We start from the raw sequence: 20,911 nt of genomic DNA, 5'->3' as shown, positions 1-20,911 counted from the left end.
CCAGGGACTGCTGACAATCAACAAAACAAGTTAAGACTGTAGGTGGCAGAAAAGAAAGTAATTCTTCTTCCCCAGTTTTTAGTTGAACAGAAAGAACCCAGGTATGCGCATTTTGCCCTTCTCCAGATATTTTTATTTTTTTGTCTGAACACTATGGCAGAAAGGAAGCAATAGCAGAAACAGTGAATTTTGACAATCAGTACACTCACATTGCACCTTTGCACTTTTGTGAGTCAGAACAAAGGTTTAAATGTACAAATATTGCATGTGTTGGGTCACTGCATCTCTGCTATTGCAACAATAACAACTGCAGACTATTAGCTGTTACATCTGGAAAGTGTTGAATGCTTCCAATAATTTTAATCACAACTCAGCTCTGCAATTGGTACACAGTGTTTAAGACCTAATTACAAATACTGCATTGTTGCTGTTGCCATAGACAGTAATGTTTTACAGGCACAAAGGAAAGGAAACAGTAAAGAGAGAGAGAGTTCCATCCTTTTTCCATCAGAATTATTCACCCTAAGTTCCCTGTTCAAATCAGCTCACTTTGCTCACTTTGCTGTTTGGCCCAGCTTTTCATTGAGTTGCAACAAATTCAGAGCACAGCATTCCCACTGACTCAAAGAACATGTTGATTTCTATAAGGCAGAGGCTGGTTTTGTTCAGAAGTAATAGCTGAACGTTTATTTCAATTGGCCTTGATTCCTTAAGCGTTGTTTACGTAAAATCTGAATAATGTTCACAGCATTTAGTTACTACAAGCTCTCATCGTAAAAAAACTTTTACGCATGCTTTAAGCCATTGGCTGATGTTAAAATGCAGAGAATTGAGATGCGTATGTGTTGGCAGGATTAGTACCTGGTCGTGTTTGGGCATGCAGTGATGTGCTTAAGATGCATGCAGCTGGACAAGCAAAATAGGTATTGATAGAAAAAATACATGTTTTGTTATACAACGTGTTCTGCTTTCCTTTACCACATGATTGGCAGTATACTGGACCACACTGCTCTTTCACAGAGATACTTGTCTTTGGGCTGCCATAATTTGTTCCGTAAAACTTTGAATGTACATTTTGAAACAAAACTTCTAGCAGTTATTAAGAGCTGGCTTCAGCATTTCACTTCAGCATTCACAACTATTTAAAAAAAAAAAAATAAATCCATCTGTTTTTCTTGGAAATTGGATAACTGTGCAGCCTTTGAAAATGGTAAGTTCTGATGTTCATGGGGAGAGGTTTTTTATTAATATTTTATAACTTGTTTTGTCACTCCTTTGATTTGAAAGAGAGCTCACTGTCATGTAAACTGGTCGAGAGCGTAAGATCAGTTGGAGTTTGGAAACAGGAAAAGTTACATGATGTGGCTTTTTAACAGCTGGAAATATTTTTTAAAAAACCTTCAACTGTTGCACTGTGTTATGTAAGTAATGGTAATTGCTGCAGTTAGATTTTGATAAAATATATTTAAATCAGTGAAAATTAAGACAAGTTTACTGGTGATCTTTACCAATGGGCTTCTTTATTCTTGATTTTTTGTATTATTTTACTTTTAGAAGTATATTTAAAGCTTAGTTTAAGAAAAAGATCTGCCAGGCATCTGGAACACTTCTGCTGCATAACGCCCCTTGGAGTGGGAGGGAAAGCAATCCTCTTTTAATTTGTACACTTGAAAAATGCATGGAGGAATCATGAAACTACTGTGAAAAGCAAACATCTTTATATTGCAGAATACTCTGAGGAAAGAGATTCTTTCTGAAGCTGTAATTCTTGGTTTACTGTTGCATATGCATCTTTGATTTCATATAGGATGGGTGGGCCTTAGCTCCTAATTTTTATTTACAACCCCAAATCCTCAATCTTGGAAATAAAACCACTGAAAGGAGCCCCCACCCCACACAACATGTGAAGCTGGGCTTTCAGAATGCCCAAGGGTAACTTTCAAAGTGGTGGCCTACTAAGGGATTAGTTAACCCCCCTAGATATCTATGGTTTTATAGGTTATTCACTGTAATGACGAAAACATATCCAGTGCTTTGCAAAGGCACCTTTCCCCATAGGCTTTCCCATGTTTTACCACAGCTCCCTTCTGTTGCAGCTCCCCAGTGATGATGGGCCCCAGCACCCAGGAGCAGAGCACCTCAGCTGTTTGGTCGCCCATGAGCCAGCCCTTGGAGCACCCCAAGCTGCAACAACCCCACCTTGACAGCTGCCAGGGCATGTAGCTTCACACCCTGGGTGGATTCCAGTCCTCAGGTTAAACTTTTATTTCTCATCGTGTACGTTCTTGCTACTTTAATACCTCTGTGCAAGGAGGCCGAGTGTATGGGGGACCTGGGAGCCAGGACATGGAAGCCTTCCTACTAACAAGCAGGTACCATAGGGAGAGCTGCAGTCCTCACCAGGACCCCAGAGCACTTTCCATACATCACCATTTTAATGTTTAATTTTTTATTTTTATTTTTTTAAGTCAATATATAGAACAGGAGGGCTTGCACACACAGTGAGAGTCTTGCTGCTGCATTTCCTGCCTTGTTTTCGTCTCCCAGCACAGTCTGTACAGAAAGTTCCAAGGTACCGTTTAGGTATTAACCGGCTGCCCCACGCTGGGTTGGACTCCTGGCCTGGCCTCCGCTGTACAGCCTCAGAGGAGGCTGAAAACTCCATGGAAATGGGGTTGTTTCAGCCAAAGGTCTTCAGAGCTCATGAGCTACGTGTCCTTGACAGTTGAGTGTCCAGTAGATGCTTAGGCCATATAAATTTAATTCACAGGATGGTTTGTGTGTCTCTTTGTTCGCCAGTTACTCCCAAAGAGCCTTTTCCTATGCAGACAAGGGTCCCAGCCATGCTCTCGGTTAGGAGCGACGTGTTTGCTGTGCCACCTTGAACCGCATGGACAGGACGTCAGTTATCCCAGCCTCTATCTCATCGTTTACTTGCACAGACCCAACTCCTTCGGGAGTCCCCGTCAGAATCAAATCCCCTTCTTCCAGGGTAACAATTTCGCTGATGTAGCTGATCAGGTAGGGGATGGAGAAGATCATAGAGGAGGTCTCCCCCTCCTGCCTCAGCTTTCCATTCACCTTCAGCCAGATCTTCAGCTTGTGAGGGTCCAGGATCCTCTCCTTGGGCACAAATTCACTCACCGGGCAGGACGTGTTGAAGGCTTTGGCCAAGGTCCAGGGCAAACCTTTCTTTTTACACTCCTCCTGCGTGTCCCTGGCGGTCATGTCCAAGCACAGCGCGTAGCCTGCCACATGCTCCATAGCAGCCTCCTGGGTCACAGCCTGGGCTCTCTTCCCGATCACCACCCCCAGCTCCACTTCGTGGTGCAGGCTGGTGCAATAGTAAGGCCGGAGGATGGGGGATCCCTCCCGCAGGTAGGCAGAGGAAGGCTTGAGGAAGAAGAGGGGCTGTGCGGGCGGCGCGCTGCCCATCTCCTTGGCGTGCTCGGCATAGTTGCGCCCCACGCAGACGATATTCCTGCCCCACTCCCAGAAGCGAGACAAGGGCCTGGACGAGGCCATGAGCTCGGCGGCTCCTTCCCCGGGGTGCCCTTGGGGTGCCCTTGGGGTGTCCTTGCCGGGCTGGGAGCCGCAAATCCAGCTCCGTGTTTCTTCCTTCCTTCCTTCCTTCTTTCTTTCCACTGCCTGCTGCCTCCTAGGGCCAGGCCGCGTACCTCCGCCTCCTCACCCAGCCCCTCCACAGGGCTGGGCAAAAAAAAAAAAAAAAAAAAAAAGGAAAAAAAAAATAAAAAAATAAATTTTAAAAAAATAAAAAAATAAATAAAAAAGGGCCTGGCCCGGGTGTGCAAAGAGGGGCCGGGCGGGCTCAGCGCCGCCCCCGTTGTACGCCGGGGCTGGCCGCTGGGGGCTGCCGCTGCCTCCTCCTCCTCCTCCTCCTCCCGGGGCGGGGAGCGAAGGTAACCGGGCCGGGCCGGGCCTGCACCATGCGCGGCGGGGGCTGGCGGAGCCTCGGCACCGCCCTGCGAGCTGGGGCCCTGCTCCGAGCCGGTACGTGGGGAGGGAGGCTCGGCCGGAGCCCACCTGCCCCGCCGGGCACGGAGCGGGGGGCGGCCGGCGGCTGCCCTTGGGAGGGGGGCGGCCGGGGGTCTCCCTGCCTCCGAGGGGGTCCCCCTTGCTTAGGGGGGGTCCCCTGACACCCGAGGGGTCCCCTTCCTCCGGGGATCCCTTCCTCCGAGGCTGGGCAGGAGGCTTTGGGGGTGCTGCGGGGCCCCGAGGGGGACGGGGGGCGGCTGGGGGTCCCCCCCGGGAGCAGCAGTTTGACGGTGGCTTCTCTTCTCCTTTGCCCACTCAGGGGTGCGCAGAGCTTTTTAAGCTGACTCACAGCCCCAAGTAGGTCAGTATCTGCTTAGCTGGAGCCTGGCTCTGGTGGTGGTTGGTTTGCTTTTTTCTTTTTTTTTTTTTTTTTCTTATCTGCTGATAACTGATCTTGGAGGCTCCTGGAGTTCCTGGGCTGCCACAGGCGCTGGTTGTGGCGCTGGGGGACAGAGGGCTGGGAGCTGGAATTTTAACTGAGCTCAATGCGAAATTGTATCGATAATGTTAAAAAAAAAAAAAAAAAAAAAAAGTCTGGGCTGTGCATTTAAACTTGTGGCCTAAATTCTGAAAGCGTCTCTTTGAACTACAGCTTGGGCTGGGGCTTGACGGTGTCTCGGGCGGGTCTTGCCGGAGGCCTTTTGCATCACTCCAGCTTTAAAACTTGGCCTTATGAGCAAGAACCCTTGGGAGTTAGTGCCAGGCGTGGAAACCCTGATGCTATCTTGGGAACGAGCAAACCGAGGGGCTGGCAGACCCAATTCCCCCGTTGCAGGGTGTGCATGGGTGGGAGTCCTGCGAGCTGCTGCTCCCCGGGGGTGTGCAGCCAACGCGAGCTCGCCCGGTGTCCAAAAATATCTGCACATAAAAAAAGTGAACGTGGTGTTTCTACTTATGTGGCAATGCAGGGATGTACATCTGGGGATGCATGTGCAGTCACTTTCGTGTGTGACAGCTACATCTGAAAGAGGAATTTTCCACTCTTTGCTGTAATTAAAAAAAGAGTAAAACAAAATACTGTGGAGAAAGTGTATAAAGCACCCCCTTACTGCAGTAACCTCTTACTAACCTATGCTGCTGACTGCTTGCCCCTAACCTCGAGCACGCATGTGGTAACATTAGTGCTTCCCATGTGCAAACCCTTCCTCTTGACGAGTCGGGCGGTGCTGGTGTTCACAGAACACCAGGCGTGGGATCCAAAGGCCTCTGCTGCTCCGTGAGTGTCAGCAGGGACGTGGTATAGAATGAGTGAAAATGAAATTATTGGACCTTAATTTTGGAGGAGCCCCGCGTGCATCACAGTGATCTCGAAATGAGACCATTTCGTTAGGTGCTGGGGCAGAGCAGGGGCTAGGCACTGCTTGGGGAATTGCATGAACAGGGCTGGGGCTGAGCCTGCTGCTCTCCTAGGAGCGGTGCTGGGTGTGCGTGAGAGCTTTTGATGTGCTCATTGAATGGGCAGACCGGAGAGGGGCAGCTCAGCTGCAGATGGGAGTCAGAATGAGTTTCATGTGGCTGTGGACGCTTTCTTGTCCCTTTGTTTAGATCACATCTCAGAAAACATTTCCGTGTGTGGTGTGGTTTGTTTTTGTTGTGCACGAATCGTGAGCGAAACATGCAGAGTCTTGAGGATTATGGCCAAGGTTAAAAATGGTTCATAGGAAGAAAGCATTGTAACTATGTGAATAATTCCTTTGAGTTCAAGCTAGGGTTGTGGTTTTGTATTTTTTTTTTTTTATTATTATTATTTTCCAGTTTGCATCTACTCTGCAAACAAACATACAGTAAATGTAGCTCTTGTGACTGATTACATCCACAGGCAAAGTGCTCCATGTTATGCTAGAGCAGTTGAGGAGCGATTACTTTTTGTTCCTATCAAGTAATAGTAAGGATTTGTTATTCTCTCTCTCTTTTTTTTTTCTTTTTTTTTTTATTTTTTTTTATTTTTTCCTTTTTTTTTCTTTTTTTTTTTTTTTTAAAAGGACTTTTCTGCCCCTAAGGACCACTTGGCAGGTATGGATGCTTTCTTTAACACTACGTGCCTTCTGTGTCAAATACCCAGAGCATGCCTACACTGTTGTGCCTTGGGATTATTTTTTTGCATTTAATTTTACCACCATCTCCCCTCCGTGCCTCCTTCCCGGTACAAGCAGGTGAGGTAGTGATGCAGAAGGGGAAGATGTTCTGGGCAGGATAGTGGTACTGGAGGGGCCCTAGGGGTGCTGCTACCCCTGTGCCTGGGTTTACAGCTGCATGCACAGTGGGAGCTTTGGTCCTGGCTTTGCAGCACTGTGTGGGTCAGCCTCTGGAGCTCCGGGTGGGCTGCAGGCAGCCTGCGGGGCCTCCGCTCCCTGAAGCTGCCTCTTATCAGGACTGAGCTGTTCTGAGAGTGGGCCAGGCTGATTAGAGAATTATCACCCCTCCCTTTGGCACCCATGGAGGTTACCGAGCACCAAGCGCGGAGCATTAGGGCTGGAGGCAGTGGTGCAAAATGAACCAGGAGCTGAGCCAGCATGATTCAGAGCAACGCAGGCACCTTCAGTGGCATGTGGGGGCCTTGGGGGTTGAAGACAACTGATGTGTGATTTGTAGAGGCTCGTGTCTCTCACCCTGCATGTGCATGGACCCAGGCCTATGCTGTGGGTTGCTGGCAGTGGAAGGCCTCGTTGTCTTTGTTTTCCTTCCCTTTTTTTATGGCAGAGCTTCTTATGACTCAGTTGCTTCTTTAAGAACCGTGCATCTGTGAGTTAAAGAGTGGGGGGGAAAAAAGGAGCCCAGGTTATTTGCATCTGGAATCAGATTTTCTACTTGGATTTGATTAAACATTTAACCAAAAGCAAATAGGGAAGCACTGCTGTTGCATCAAGGTAGTCCGTGAGCAAGAACCCTTCCTGCAGTGCATGCCTGGTATCTGCCAGACAGGGAGCCTGGCCTTCCACGCAGAGAACCTCCCCTCTCTCTGTGGCACTACGTAAGAAGTGATTTCCCCAATTAATGAACCAGATATTTCTGTTCTAGCAGTATCTGTATTTCTTTTTCTTTTTTTTTTTTTTCTTCCTTTTGGTTGTAACATGGCATTTTGTGCTTTTTTTTTTTTTTTTGCAAAGTCATTGTCTCAGGCTGACCTTTGCCCAAGTGCTCCCTCTCTGTTCTGCTTTCCTGCCCCTTGAAACCAGTTACAGCGTTTTGCCTGCATGAGTACATCCCTAGGAGCAGAGTCCCATCCCTTTCTCAGAAGCTGCAGAGCACCAAGATCCTCCCACGCTGCAGGGCACAGGGTGACACAGCCAGACACTAACGCTTTGTCCCGTGGTGGCTGCTCTCCTCTTTTCCTCTGAAGGAGGCAGGTTGGGCTGTGCATGCCCTTCTCCTTGGCCGCAGACCTGCTGTGCTGTCCCACTTTTACCCTTCCCAGGGCTAACCTGAAGTCTGGCTGTTTTTGGCTCCCCAGGTCCCGTGTGGCTGCGAGCTTTCTTCCTGCACACAGAGCACGAGCAGAGGAAGTCGAAGACGGTCACGCAAGCCGACATGAAGGTGGAGCTCCTCCCGGCCCTCACAGACAACTACATGTACCTCCTCATCGACGAGGAGACGAAGGAGGCCGCTATAGTTGATCCCGTGCAGCCCCAGAAGGTAATGCTGCCCCTGGGAGCGGGCTGCTTCTCTGGGAGATGCTTCCAGGCTGCCACGTACACGAGGGAATTAGTCACGGGCTGACTCAGGCTTGGGGAAAGGCAGGAAATGCTGGCCTCTCCTGCGTGCAGATAAAGCTTCACTGAGCTTCTGAGCGCAGGCAGCTTCTCCCTGACTTGGAGAGTTACTGCCCTGATTTTGTTCCCTCCCCGTGTTTGCTCTTGTGCAGAAAAGAAGAAATGGGACTGAGGGTTTAGTCGTGGCCTGGCTGGATCAGAGACCTCGTGTCCTGATCTGTAATGACTGCTTGAAGAGGGCTGGGCTCTCTGCAAAGTTGCTGGGGTGATTGCATGCACGTGTGGCTCTCAAGCCCTGTAGTGGTTGCACACAGGTACCAGGTGTGCTGTTAAGTTGCCTCGTGTGAGTTCTAATGCTCTCCTCGTGCCTGTGTCTGCAGGTTTTGGATGCAGTCAAAAAGCATGGCGTGAAGCTGACCACTGTCCTGACCACACACCATCACTGGTAACTTCATCTGCTGTAGTGGGATCCCCCTTTCCTCCACATTAACGCAAGCTGTTAATAATTGTCTCTCTTCTGCATCAGATTTCTCTAGTCAGGAGCTTAGGTGTGAGGGGAGGATCAGAGCTCAGGCAGTGCTCCTTGGCCTGTCAGACACCAGGATACTGACTCTGTGCAGGGACACAAGTCCCTGGGTGTCCTGGTGGGCCTGGATTCAGAGTGCAGATGTGAGGACAGGAGTAAAAAGCAAAGGTTCCAGTGGTTCATCCTTGCATCTGGGCCTTGGTCGTTGCCTTTCCTTCTTAACTGCTTTGGCAGTGATGCTTACTCATACAGTTGGTGGCTCAGCTGGAGCAGACAGTCCTCCCAAATCTTCCTTTACAAGGTAGGAGAGGGATAAATGGAGTAAGAAGTCTCTAAGAGAGGATGGCTCAAATCAGCACACCGTTGTGTGCCCGTGGGGGACAGTTGCTATGGCTGTTCCTTGCTCTTATTTGACCAGACAGCTTGGAGCTATGACTGATCAAGCGTTAGCACAGACTCGGAAGCACAGTAGCGAGATAATTTGTGAGGCAAAGGAAGACACTCCCTCAGTCTGAGGTCGGTAAAGGGCTGCTTTGAAGTTGTATGTCAAGATCTCTCCTAGAAGATGTCCAGGTGCTAGCAGACTGGGCACACCCAGGCTATCCCAAATGCTGTTTGTTTGTTTGCATAGCTCTGGGGGATGGTCTGGTCCTTACCTGGTCCAGAGGCATGGTGAGCACACGAGGAAGTGAAGTGCAGAGAAATCAGTATGAAGTAGCCGAGTGCAAAACAAAGATGGGAAAGTCTTCCTGTGCCTGGAGTCAAGCTAGACTTTATATGAGTAATTCTTGCTATGACCAGGCACATTGTTTAGACTACGAGTTCTCTGTGTTAGAGCCTTTAACCTTCAAAATGCTGACTTCTTTTAGCTGGTCAGTGGAATAAACGTGCAGGTAGCTGTGGAGTGCAACGCTGAGTTGCTGGGGCATGTCTCTGCGGCACGATACTTAGTCAGCAGCTGTGGGAAGATTACCTGGGTTGCAGATTAACTCTGCCAGGGACATGGAGATGAATGTTTTGCTTTAGCAGTTTTGCAGGGCTGAACCTGAATAACCTCTCCCATGGGTCGTGGTGGAGCCACTGAATCGATAACTGTTATCCCAGTCATCTCAGTGCCCCAGTTACTGGAGAGGTGACTCTGATCCTCTGAGGCTGGTGTTTCCCAACCAGGTGTGAAACTGAGGGGGCTGTTGGAGAGACAGTGACCAAGGTCCTATTTAGAAATCCTTCCTAAATGTGCTGCTCTGCAGCCACCAGCACTTCTTTAACTGGCATATAAAGAAACTATCTCCACTAGTGCTGATGTAGCATGTTCTTTGATAGGACGGTGTTAGATGTCAGGATATGGGCAGACTAGTTGATCAGAAATGATCGCTTGGAGGTTACTGTTGCAATACGAGTTAAGATAAATTTGTGTTCATCCTTACCAAAATCCCTTGTTCTGACCTTCCAGGGACCATGCTGGAGGAAACGAGAAGCTCGTTAAGATGGAGACAGGGCTGCGCGTGTACGGCGGGGACAGCAGAGTTGGAGCTCTGACACAGAAGGTGTCTCACCTGACAACGCTCAAGGTAAAGGGAGTGGTCTGCAGGACTTGGCTGAGGGCATCTCCCATTCATCTCACAGCTTGGAGGTGGACTGGTGTGGTGTTTTTTGTTTTTTACTGTTTTAACATTTCTTGGAAGTAGTTGATGGCTTAACTACGTCTTTTCCCCTTTTCCTGCCCTATGAGCCATAGTCCCTCTGGCTCCTGTTAGCTGGTGTGAGTTCTCATGGTAACGTTGGCATGGCTCAGACATGTGTATTGCCTGGGATATGCTGGGTGTCTGTCTGCTCTTTGACAGCTGTCTTAATTGGGGTGGTCAGAGCCAAAATGCGAAAGCACAGGGCTTGTGTTCTGCTTAGAGCACTGAGGAAATGCAAACGGTGCTCTCTGAATGCAGGCTGAAATACAGGGTGAAGAGAAAGTGGGCCAGCAGGGCTAGCTGCCTTGCGTTGCTTTTCCAGAGCTAAAGTGGCAAACCTTGTTGAAACGTGGCTGTTTGTTTATAGATGAGCTGGCAGATTGCATAAACTGCTATGAAATTTGCAGGCTGGCACGAATGTCACTGCTATTCCTGCAGTGCACCTTTTGTGGGGCAGTCAGAAGCAAAGAAGGGAGCACAGAAGAACATGGGAAGGTGCACAAATTAAGGCTGTGGGGTAAACATCCTCATGAATGTGTTTAATCCCTCCCTTTTCTTGAGCGTCTTCCACTTCTACCCTTCAGCTTCATTTTTGTTTGGAGCTTTTTCCGCTTGATTAACTTTGTTTAGGATTTTGTATGGCTCTAGATCTATTTTCCCTTGCTGCCAACCAGACGCTGAGTCACTCTGCATGCAAATGAAAGAATCTGGCAGTTCTCTTTGTAACAACACCTGCTAAGAGGAAACAGCTCCCTTCCAAGTCCTTGCCATAAAACTCTTTTGCTGGACTCTCTCAGGAAAAGAGCTGATGTTTACTGACCAGCTACGTGAGAATTTGCCTGTAGGACTACTAGGCCATTGTAAGAGTTGCAATTCTTTTCTAATGGTACAAATGCTCCCAAACAGTAGCTTAAGCTCCAGTCTTCTGCCTTCTTCTCAGGTGGGATCTCTTAATGTGAAATGCCTCTGTACGCCGTGTCACACTTCTGGACACATCTGTTATTATGTGACTAAGCCAAATAGCTCCGAGCCACCTGCTGTTTTTACAGGTGAGGAGTTGGGAGGTTACACCGCCGGCAGTCTGTATTGCGAAGAAATAAGCTACCCCTCTGCCTGTGTGCTCCTGACTCTGGATGTGCATTCGCTCCTTATTACCAGTGCAGCTAATTTAACTTCCACACCTTGTCCCTGCACAAAGCTACCTAGTAGTAATTGTAAATGAAACCAGTGAAACTCTTCTAGTTCTGTAAACTATTGCTGGACACCCTGCAAGCAAAATCAAGAATGAGCCCTGGATGAGTCCTACCTCTAGCACTTTTTTCACTGAAATGAGCTGGTTGTTGTTTTGTTGTTGTTTTTTTTTTATTGTCCTCACAGTAAAGAGGACAAGTGTTCCTTGTAGAAGGGACAAGAGTGGACAGCAGACACAGGTAGGGAAGCTCTGGCATGGTTTGCCTGGTGAGGCTGTGGGATTTCCTGCATCAGAAGCTGAGATCAGGTTAGAGAGGCATTTGTTGTGCGGGTTTATGTAGCACTGAGCCAGTGTGGGGCAGCGGTAAAGCCTGGCTGTCCCCGTGCCTTCCTGGTGAGGGCAGAGCAGCGTGAGCTGCAGAGAGGGCAGCAATGGCAAGACCGAGCCCTCAGGGTGTTCACATTGGGTGTGAAGAGCTCTGTCTGGCCCTGATGCCATGTCACGCCTTGCTTGCAGGTGACACGCTGTTCGTGGCCGGCTGTGGGAAATTCTTCGAGGGAACCCCAGAGGAAATGTACAGAGCGCTGATTGAGATCTTGGGCAGCTTGGACCCTGAAACGGTATGAAACTCTTCTTTTATGCTAGTAAGGTAACCAGCCAGAAACTACTACAGACATCAGAAAAAAACATCTTCTCAATAACAGTGTTCAGTGAGAGAATTTCTCCTGTGCATTCCTTCAACACTCACTTCAGTTGTTGTCTTCGAATAGCTGGAGTCCTTTGAGAAGGAAATGGATACCCAAATATGCTTGTGTTCTCTGTGAAAGTAGAGTCTGCTTATTCAAACAAAGGCTGGAGAGCTTGGATGCCCTGGTCCTTTCATCAGGCTTACTGTTAAATTTGCACTTAGTGTTGTCTGATAACTCCCAGCACTTTGCGTCTGTCTCTGGTAGAGAGAACGGTGTAACCTGGGGGCTTGACTCTTGTTTCTGCTGTGTACAATAACACTGATGATGGTACTTGGCACTCCACCTTTGTGTCCTCAGTTACCACGTTTAACTCATCCTTTCTCTTCCTAGAGAGTTTACTGTGGCCATGAATACACTATCAACAATCTCAAATTTGCTCGGCACGTTGAACCCAATAATGTAACTATCCAGGAGAAGCTTGCTTGGGCCAAGGTAGGTTGGTTCATCCTTTTCCTAAACTTGTTGTGTGCTTTCATGGAGGAAGAGCCTCCCTGAGGAGGTAGAGGAGAGGGGATGGTGGTGGGGCTCAGGGGAGGTAGATCCGAGTGAGAAGCTGCAGTACGGTTGCACATTCAGGGGAGCAATGTGTTGGGGAAAAGGGTTGGGTGTGAGGCCTGGAGGAGACATTTTGCTGTCGTGTGGAGATGTGACCGTCCCTGAGAACTGCTTGGTACAATTCCAGGCTGGTTATCCACATCCATGTGGGAGGATCAGCTCTGTCCCACGAAAGCTATGACCCAGGTCTTTCTCTGTTGACTTTGGTCCTTGTCTGACGGTGTGTGGCTCTGGCAATTTGGTGCAACGCTAACCCATCACGGTTCATACATGGGATGTTCCTTTTTCACCAAAACATTCCCCATCAGGCAGAAATCTCTCCCTTGTTCTAGGCCAAGTACGACAGCGGCGAGCCAACCATACCCTCCACCATCGCAGAAGAGTTCACGTACAACCCCTTCATGAGAGTGAGGTAGGGAGGGGTGGGAACGGGCCCTCTGGCTTGGGGTGGAGGGGGGTGTGGGAAGGATGAGGTCTCTGAACAAAGAGCCTTAAGTGTGAATTACCCTCTTGCTTCACACATTCCTGTTTGATGCCCTCAAGACTCTCCTTAAAGCATTTGCATACCATAAGTAAGGTACAGTACTCATTGTCCTGGCAGAAGGTTGTTGCAGTAGAATTGGAAGGGTTTTGGCGAGCATCTCTGCCAGTGCTGAAGTCCCTGACTTCAGGAGCCAGAACAAGCTTTATTCTGTAATGATGTTCCTTCAGCACGCAGGGTTGGGCAGACAGACGCAGTAAAAGATGCCATTCAAAGCATAAAAGTGTTTGCAACTTGCTCTTGCCCGTGAGTGTCTAAACCAAGAGAGCTGATAAGCCTGTGCCAAAGCCCTGAGTCCTTGATCTTAAATGGAACATATCCCCTTGATACAGGCAAAATGTGGCAGTAGTGACTTCATACCCGAGATTTTATGTTGCAGCCTTTGCATTTACTGTCCCTGTTTCCTCCTGGCAGGGAGAAGACAGTTCAGCAGCACGCCGGGGAGACGGACCCGATCCGGACAATGGGAGCCATCAGAAAAGAGAAGGATAACTTCAGGGTCCCGAAGGACTGAGCACTCTGCCTAGGTCACTTTACTGTCAGTTTCATAGCAACTTCGATTATTCAGATGTCTTAGGAATTGAACGTTCTGTTGTGGTCGAGACAGTCTTATTTAGGTTTCTATTTTATTTTAATTGAGGAAAAAAAAAAGCACTTTGCCCTTGTTGAGATACTCTACAGCATATTTATATTATGATGAAGAATATTTATCCTTTTATTGCTGGCTCTCGAACTGTCACGTGTCACATGCAGATCATTTTACAAGCGTTGGTACATAGCTCAGAGGCTGGGGTAGGGAAGGGCCAAGCCTTGAGGCCTAGGAAAAAAACTCCTGTTATTTTTGTAAGCGCCTAATGTGAATGCAGACAGTGGGATTGGGGCTGCTCTACGTGAAGGTATTCGGTCTCCGTTTAAAGCAGGGACAAAATGCAGTTAACTGCATTGCCATCTGAAGATAGAAACTTTTCTTCCATGCTGCTACTTAAACTATTCTAAGTCTGTCACTTCTGGCTCTACTAAAACCTCTCGGTGACAGACCTGCTCTGCCGCAGCCAGTTGAGGGCATGGTTTGTTAAATATGCTGTGGCCTGGCTCTTCACATGGCACGCCGGGACTGTCCAGCTGTTTTGCAGGGATCTTCTCTTCTCTTTGACATTCCTTGTCATGGACTGCAGTAACTTTTCCAGGCAGCATGCTGGCTTGCACCGCTGCTTATGCCCTTTCCCTGTTAACTTAAGCCTGCTTGCATGCACCTGCTTACTGCTCGTGGGTGTGATCTGTGTGTTACTTGTGTGAGTACCACAAAAATAAAGAAGGAATTTGTCTGCTGTTCCCTGAGAAGAAAGAACTTACCTAGCATATAAATGTCTTAAAGGCTTGGCATCTGTCTTAAATGCATCTTCCTCCCAGGTGTGTTAAATCCCTCGTTTCTTGGTCTCAGTTGCATGCTGCGGATCTACTCAAATACAGGAGATTTTCAAACAAATGTTTCACAGCTGAATCTGTAACGGATTTGAACAGTTTTGGTTCCAGTTTCTCTCCCTAGTGCACGCTGGTTGGTAAGCAATGCCATGAGGGAGTGCACAACCACCTGGATTTCAGCTCTGTGACTTGGTCTGCTGTTCTAAAGAGCGTGCTGAGTGGCAGTGTAGGAGCGGAGTTTGGTGTAGCACCATTTCCTTATTTGCTTTAAAAAAAAAAAGGGTAAATTTTTATGTATTTTAGAAAAATGGTACCTAAAACTTTACTGACTCCTTAACTTGAATGCTGTGCTGCTACAACTAAGCATGACTGTACTGATGGCTGTTTGACAACTGGGGAAATAAACGCAGCTGTAAACAGTGTGGCAGTCTGGAAAAAAAAAGTGGACCTCTTAAAGTCGTATTTTTTTGTACTGGTGATTAAAGTCAGCGAGCGACCTTGTAGCAGCTTGCCTCTAAATCCCACAGGGGAGCAGGTAGGCATTTGGGGAACATCTGAGGCTTTATACAAGGTCTTGTTAAGACTGTAGTTTTATTTTAAAAGAAGAAAATGGGGTGGGGAGGGTGGGGGGGAGCTGAGGGCTTGATTTACCCCCTGCATTGCACTGGTGGCTGCAGGAGGAGCTGCCCCCTGCCCTGTGGCTGCATTGCACCGAGCTGGGGGAGGAGGGAGGGGAGGGAAAAGGGGGAGAGAGAAGGAAGAGGAAAAGGAGGGAGGGATGGGAAAAGGGAAAGAGAGAAGGAAATGGAAAAGGAGAGAAGGGAGGAAAGGGAATGGAAAAGGAGAGAAGGGAAAAGGAGAGAGGGAAGGAAGAGGAAAAGGAGGGGAGGGAAAAAAGAGGGAGGGGATGGAAGGAAGAGGAAAAGGAGGGGAAGGGAAGGAAATGGAAAAGGAGGGAGGGAGGGCAGGACGGAAGAAGAAAAAGAGGGAGGGAAGGGAAAAGGAGGGAGGGAAGGGGACGAGGTTGGACGCCACCCTCCCCCGCCGCAGCCCTTCCCCTCCCCTCCCTTCCCCTCCCTCCCGTCCCGTCCCTTCCCCTCCCTCCCCGCCCGGCCCCTCCCGCAGGTAGCGGCCGCCTCCGGCTCCGCGGGGGGGGGTTCCCGGGGGGGGTCCCTGCGGGTGGCTCCGGGAGATGAAGGTGAAGGTGGTGTCGGTGCTGGAGGACAACTACATGTACCTGGTCATCGAGGAGCGCACCCGAGACGCCGTGGCCGTGGACGCCGCCGTGCCCAAAAGGGTGAGAGCTTGGGCCCTTCCCCTTGCCAAGGGGGGGCTCGGGGGGGGCTCAACCCGGAGCAGACCCCCCCTACGGGCACCCCAAAGCCCCCCCACAGCCCGACCGGCCCCCATCGGTCCCCCTAAAGCCGTCCCCGTGCCCCCCTTCCCCCCCCCCCCGCTGCAGGCACGGCAGGCGCCGCCGCTTTCTGTTTTGTTTTTCCTCTTTTTTTTTTTTTTATTTTTTTTTTCGCTTTTTTTTTTAAACGTTCGCCGCTTGCTCGCACGTTTCCTTCCTCCTCCAGGAGGGTCAGCCCCGGGGGCGCTGAATTTGGGCTCCCCCCGGGGTGGCTCCAAGCGGCCGAGCCCCGGTTGCAGCGGAGGAGCGGAGGGGGGGGGGGGCGCACCGGGCCCAACTCCCTGCTGCTGCTGTGCCAACCCCGGCCCCAAAATGAGCCCGGCCCCAAAACAGCCCCCGACCCCCTGAGAGCTGCCCCTTTGCACCCCCTGCCCGGCTCTGTGCGATGGGTCCTGCATGTTGAGCTGTGCCTTCAGCCCCCTCTGGCCGTGTGTGGTTTTTGGGGTGCCTTTCCTCTCCCTGGGCACCCGGTTTGCAGAGCGGGGTCGGTGCGGGACCGATCCTGTGCTGTGCTGGGTGCTCCGAGAGCGGCTGCGGGGTGTTGGGTGTGTGGTGTTGGTGTTGGGTGCGAGGTGTTGGGTGCTCACCACCTTCTGCTCCTGGCCCCTTCCAGCTGCTGGAGATCGTCAGGAGGGAGGACGTGGTGCTGCGAGCCGTCCTCACCACCCACCACCACTGGTAAGTGTCACTGGCCTCTGTACGGGGTGCAGGTGGTGGCCGTGCCCATGGCCATGATCATGCCCAGTAGTGCCCAGTGGTGCCCAGCAGTGCCCAGCGGTGCCCGTTGCCTCCTCTCCCCGTGCAGGGACCACGCGCGGGGCAATGAGGAGCTGGCGAGGCTGTGCCCCGGGCTGCGGGTGTACGGCGCCGATGAGCGGATCGGGGCCCTGACGCACAAGGTGGCCCCCAACGAGGAGCTGACGGTGCGTGTGCCCTGCGCCCGGGGGTGTTTGTGGGTGTGCGGCCCCCAGGGTGATGCAGGGGTGGCACCTTTCATGTGGGGTGGGCGTGCTGACCATGGGGAGAAGCCCTGTCCCCTTCCCAGCATGTTTGGGATGGCGTTGGGGCACCCCAAAGGCTGTGTCCCCTTCAGTGTCCCCCACCCACTAGGCCCTGGGCAGGCAGCACGGGGGTTTGGGGAAGCCGGGGGTCCGCGGTGAGCCCAGATATGCCTGGCCATAGACCAAACCCTCCGTCCCCACAGTTCGGGGCCATCCACGTGAGGTGCCTCTTCACCCCGTGCCACACCTCAGGCCATATGTGCTACTTCATGTGGGAGGACGGCTCCCCAGACGCGCCGGCTCTCTTCTCAGGTACCCCCACCCTGCTGCCACGCAGCCCATCCCCACCCCATGCTCCTGGGGCAAATCCACCGCGTTCCCCTGTCTGGCTGTGGGTTTGGGGTCCCCCCCGTGCCCAGCCCCGTGTCACCCCGCAGGTGACACCCTGTTCGTGGGAGGCTGCGGGAAGTTCTTCGAGGGGACGGCGGAGCAGATGTACACCAACCTCACCCAGGTGCTGGGGGCTTTGCCGAAGGAGACGGTGAGCACCCTGCATCTCCCCCCCCCTGCCTGGGGGGGGCGAAATATTGGGGGCGCTGATGGGGTGGCAGTGCCCATCCTTGGGGCTGCATGCACTGGGGTGCAGCAGGGTTGGATCTGGCACCAGGAGCGCTTGCGACGCTGGGTGCTTCCCACTGCCCTTGCAGAAAGTGTTCTGCGGCCACGAGTGCACCGTCCGAAACCTCAAGTTCGCCTTAAAAGTGGAACCGGAGAACGAAGCAGTGAAGAAGAAACTTGCGTGGGCCAAGGTAGGTGTCCGTGCTGCCATAGAGGTGATGGTGGGGGGGATGTTGGGTGCCAGCGGGTTTTTGGACGCATCTGGTTCTTTGCAGCAGCGGGATGATGACGACTTGCCCACGGTGCCCTCCACACTGCAGGAGGAGTTCCTCTACAACCCCTTCCTGCGGGTCACGTAAGCAGAGCCAGCACCTTGGGGGCACAAAGGGCCTGAAACGGGGCCCGTGTCCATCCCTGTCCTGCTGCTCCTGCCCCCAAACCTGCTCCCTCTTCCCCTCCAGCATCACCCCTTCTCCCAATGGTTTTGTTGGACAGTGGGAACTCCGAACCCCGAGGGAAGGGAGGGTGCCACATGCCCACAGTGCCCCCAACCTGAGGCCATGCCCCTCGCTGTCCCAGTGTCGAGCTGGGTCCCCATCCCGTCCCCACCATCCCAGCGGAGCCGTTGCCCTTGCAGGGAGGAGGCTGTGCAGAAATTCACGGGCAAGACGGAGCCGGTGGAGGTGCTGAGGGCTCTCCGCACCGAGAAGGATAACTTCAAGAAGCCCAAGGAGCGGCCCCATCCCCAGGCCGTGCTGGCCTTCGACTGGGGACTTTTCAGCCCCTTTCTGGAGAAGAAGTGAGCCGTGGTGGCAGCAGGCGGCTCCCTGGTGTGACCGTGGGCACAGCCACCGAAGTTCAGCATCCCGGTGGTGGCGGTGAGGGCCTCACCGCTGGGAAGGGGCTCCTGTCCCAAACCTGCTCATTTTCAGCCCAATCTGCTGTCGCTCTCTCCAGCGCCGAGCCCAGCTCCTGCTGCCTTCAGGAGCTTTGGAAACGTGTGGCTGCCTCCAGCGAGCAGCCACGCTGGTCAGCCCTGCGCCACCGGGATGTGGGTGCTGCTGCAGAGGGTGAGGAGGCGTCTGAGGGGAGCGGGGAGATTGGCAGCACCCAGCGGGCTCCAGGCAGTGCTGCCTCCAGCTGCCTCGAACTACCCGGGGTGTCCCCATGCCCTGATCAGGCCCGGGGCAGGGACGGGTGCGAGGCACTGGGGACACGCAGGAGCTGCCGCAGGGCTGGCCCCGGGCTCCCAGCAGCCAGGGGCTGGGCATCGAGCTGGGCATCAGCAGCTGCTGGACTTCAGAGCTGGGCTGACAGAAACCCTGCCTGCGTTGTGGTTTGTGTGTTTTTTTTTTTCCTTTTTTACTTTCTGGTTTATAGTAGGCAATGTAGGAGATCGTGGAGGGGTTTCTAAGGCAATTGCTGACTTAGCGGAGCCGTCCAAATTGCTTAAGCCTTGCAGGATACCTTCAGGTGGAGTTCAGGTGTGGAGGAGAGCATGCTCTCATCCACTCCATACAGTGCTTTTCAGGGGGGGAGAGCTTTTAGGCAGCAACAGTGTGCTGCTATGGATCCATTACAATTTTTTTCCCTCAAGATAGAATACTGGAAAAATACTGGAGAAATTCACACATACCTCGCCTTTCCTCTGGAGTAAGAGTGAGGAGCAGCTGGGTCTCTTATGCCTCTTGAGCATGCAGCCCTCGTTGTTCAGTTTGTGCAGAACCAGTACTGTATTTTATTTGTTAAGTCTGAAAAATGTGTAGCGCTTTTATTTTGCAGGTGGTGGTGAGTTGTATTACAAAACTGAGTAATGTAGTTTTCTTTTTTTAGGGAAAAATAGGGCTTGAAGGTAGCTCTGTAAATAGCTGTGAAATCCCTCCGATGGGGCTGGTTTGGGGCAGGTTGCCCCGCGTTGGGCAGTCACACAAATCTCTTTTTTCCTTTCCTTCAGTTGTGCAATGTGTGTGACTCGTTGGCTCGGTGTTGCTCAGTTTACCCCTAGGTCATGCAGATTGCATGAGAACAGAGAGGAGCAACCAGAGGAGTTGGCCCCACAGCCCCATACCACAGGGGGTGTCCTTTTAATCAGCACTGATTACAAACTTTATAGTTCCTAACACTGGAATAGCGTTGACTTCAGGATCTGTTGTGTGGACTGTGAACTGCATCTGTTACCACTGAAGCCTGATTTATGGCCATTTTTTCCCTTGCTAGAAACTTGACTAAGTTTTTTTGTTTGTTTGTTTGTTTGTTTGTTATATCGTTAGAATTTACTCTTCTGCACAGGAGGGGAAGAGTCAATCCTGCTGCACCAGTTGCCTCGGTACTGTTGCATCCCAGTTACTCAGTTCAGATGTAATGGTGCAGTTTGCAGGTGATGCCCTACAGGCATTGTACCTGGGGAGTGCCCCTGGACGCTGTATATTGTGAGTGAAGATGCACTGGGGTGCATGTGGGAGGGTTCCCAAACTAGCACGGGGCTTGCTCGTGTTGACAGCAGCGTGCAGCTCAAAGGCTGGGTGAAACTGGAGCTGCTCTTGATACCGTGGCAAGAGCAGACACCTGGGAGAGTTTGTGGGAGCTGTGGTCTGGGTGGAAAGTCCTTTGGCAGCTTTTAGTAAGGTGCATGTTGGTAACTGGAGGTGACAAAATGCAAATCCTCAGTTTAATCTACAGCTAATTCAGCTTGACTTGTGCACTTCTGGCTGGACGTGCATGTTCTCAACAGGAACAGGATGTGTTTCTTTTGCACTGATGTACACAGTTTATGGGCTCAGCACTGCAGCATGTTGGACTTCGTTTGCATTAGCACTGGTCTCTCTTCCTGTAGGTAAAAATGTTACTTAGCATAACACTGTGTTACAGAACTATGCATGGAGAAGGGCATTCACTGCAACTACCAACTTGCTCGTGTATGACTAGGGAAGGGAGGGGGAGACAGTGGGAGATTTTTGCCTTATGAACACTGTGAATTCACTGATTGATCGGCAACACCTAAAATATGTAAAGCTTTTAATTAAAAACATTAAAATTGTCTTTTACACTGTTGGCTTTCTTCTAATGAATAGTGGGAGGCTTGAACAGAGGGAAGTGTCAGAGAAGCTGTTAAAAGAGACAGGTTAAGGTCTGGCAGCTTTGCTTTTTGCCAGCCCTGAGCTCAAGGCCTGCAGTAACTGAGGGAGGGTTATCTCTGAAAAGGGTCTGGGCAAGGTTTCAGTTTGGGCTAGATGCAGTAACCAGCTTCGGCTGTTTGTATTTACTCTGAAGGAACAAAGCAAACGGGCAGCTTTGTGTTCAATTCTCATCTACTTCACTGCTATGTGATGAAGAATGACTCTGCAGAAAGTAACTGGGAAAAGGAGAAATATTTAAGTGAAGGAAGAACATGATTTTTAAATTCATTTTCACTTGCAGCTACAGCAGTCACAAGGAGATTCCA

The 20,911-nt window shown here is 51.0% G+C and overlaps 3 protein-coding genes across 12 annotated transcripts; 2 read left to right on the top strand and 1 right to left on the bottom strand.

The window, feature by feature from the left end:
- Window positions 1–2,397: 2,397 nt before the first annotated feature.
- On the bottom strand, window positions 2,398–3,563 carry FAHD1 (fumarylacetoacetate hydrolase domain containing 1). Its single transcript, XM_082772313.1, has one exon. The coding sequence runs from the start codon at window positions 3,523–3,525 to the stop codon at window positions 2,854–2,856; it is 672 nt and encodes a 223-aa protein (XP_082628439.1). The 5' UTR covers window positions 3,526–3,563; the 3' UTR covers window positions 2,398–2,853.
- Window positions 3,564–3,879: 316 nt separating this feature from the next.
- LOC309883868 (hydroxyacylglutathione hydrolase, mitochondrial) lies at window positions 3,880–14,925 on the top strand. 9 transcript variants are annotated; one of them, XM_082772304.1, is made up of 11 exons: window positions 3,938–4,011; window positions 4,316–4,357; window positions 6,039–6,069; window positions 7,508–7,689; window positions 8,147–8,211; window positions 9,746–9,863; window positions 10,918–11,026; window positions 11,686–11,789; window positions 12,249–12,350; window positions 12,806–12,885; window positions 13,429–14,925. In XM_082772304.1, exons 4-11 carry the CDS (start codon window positions 7,585–7,587, stop codon window positions 13,526–13,528), a joined length of 783 nt encoding a protein of 260 aa, XP_082628430.1. In that variant the 5' UTR covers window positions 3,938–4,011; window positions 4,316–4,357; window positions 6,039–6,069; window positions 7,508–7,584; the 3' UTR covers window positions 13,529–14,925. The 9 variants fall into 9 exon arrangements, with proteins under 9 accessions (XP_082628428.1, XP_082628436.1, XP_082628432.1 ...); XM_082772306.1 differs by lacking the exon at window positions 6,039–6,069 and having other exon boundaries at window positions 3,911–4,011; XM_082772305.1 differs by lacking the exon at window positions 4,316–4,357 and having other exon boundaries at window positions 3,913–4,011.
- Window positions 14,926–15,471: 546 nt separating this feature from the next.
- LOC309883869 (hydroxyacylglutathione hydrolase-like protein) lies at window positions 15,472–20,483 on the top strand. Of its 2 annotated transcripts, none has more exons than XM_082772312.1 (8): window positions 15,472–15,733; window positions 16,464–16,528; window positions 16,656–16,773; window positions 17,055–17,163; window positions 17,289–17,392; window positions 17,559–17,660; window positions 17,748–17,824; window positions 18,107–20,483. In XM_082772312.1, the coding sequence occupies exons 1-8, from the start codon at window positions 15,629–15,631 to the stop codon at window positions 18,270–18,272; spliced, it is 846 nt and encodes a 281-aa protein (XP_082628438.1). In that variant the 5' UTR covers window positions 15,472–15,628; the 3' UTR covers window positions 18,273–20,483. The 2 variants fall into 2 exon arrangements, with proteins under 2 accessions (XP_082628438.1, XP_082628437.1); XM_082772311.1 differs by having other exon boundaries at window positions 15,476–15,733; window positions 17,745–17,824; window positions 18,107–20,474.
- The last annotated feature ends 428 nt before the right edge of the window (window positions 20,484–20,911 follow it).

This window comes from Aythya marila (assembly GCF_965140915.1).
Source record: "Aythya marila genome assembly, chromosome: 15".
In the NCBI taxonomy this organism is placed as follows: Eukaryota; Metazoa; Chordata; class Aves; order Anseriformes; family Anatidae; genus Aythya; species Aythya marila.
This window is presented reverse-complemented; position numbering and strand designations above follow the sequence as displayed.

Bases quoted from the DNA above. Each gene is read 5' to 3' on its own strand.
- FAHD1 (XM_082772313.1), bottom strand. From the start codon at position 3,525: ATGGCCTCGTCCAGGCCCTTGTCTCGCTTCTGGGAGTGGGGCAGGAAT.
- LOC309883868 (XM_082772302.1), top strand. From the start codon at position 3,948: ATGCGCGGCGGGGGCTGGCGGAGCCTCGGCACCGCCCTGCGAGCTGGG. The intron at 8,212-9,745 runs GTAACTTCATCT...CTGACCTTCCAG, and splicing joins CTGACCACACACCATCACTG to GGACCATGCTGGAGGAAACG. The intron at 11,790-12,248 runs GTATGAAACTCT...TTCTCTTCCTAG, and splicing joins GCAGCTTGGACCCTGAAACG to AGAGTTTACTGTGGCCATGA.
- LOC309883869 (XM_082772311.1), top strand. From the start codon at position 15,629: ATGAAGGTGAAGGTGGTGTCGGTGCTGGAGGACAACTACATGTACCTG. The intron at 15,734-16,463 runs GTGAGAGCTTGG...GGCCCCTTCCAG, and splicing joins ACGCCGCCGTGCCCAAAAGG to CTGCTGGAGATCGTCAGGAG. The intron at 16,529-16,655 runs GTAAGTGTCACT...CTCCCCGTGCAG, and splicing joins CTCACCACCCACCACCACTG to GGACCACGCGCGGGGCAATG.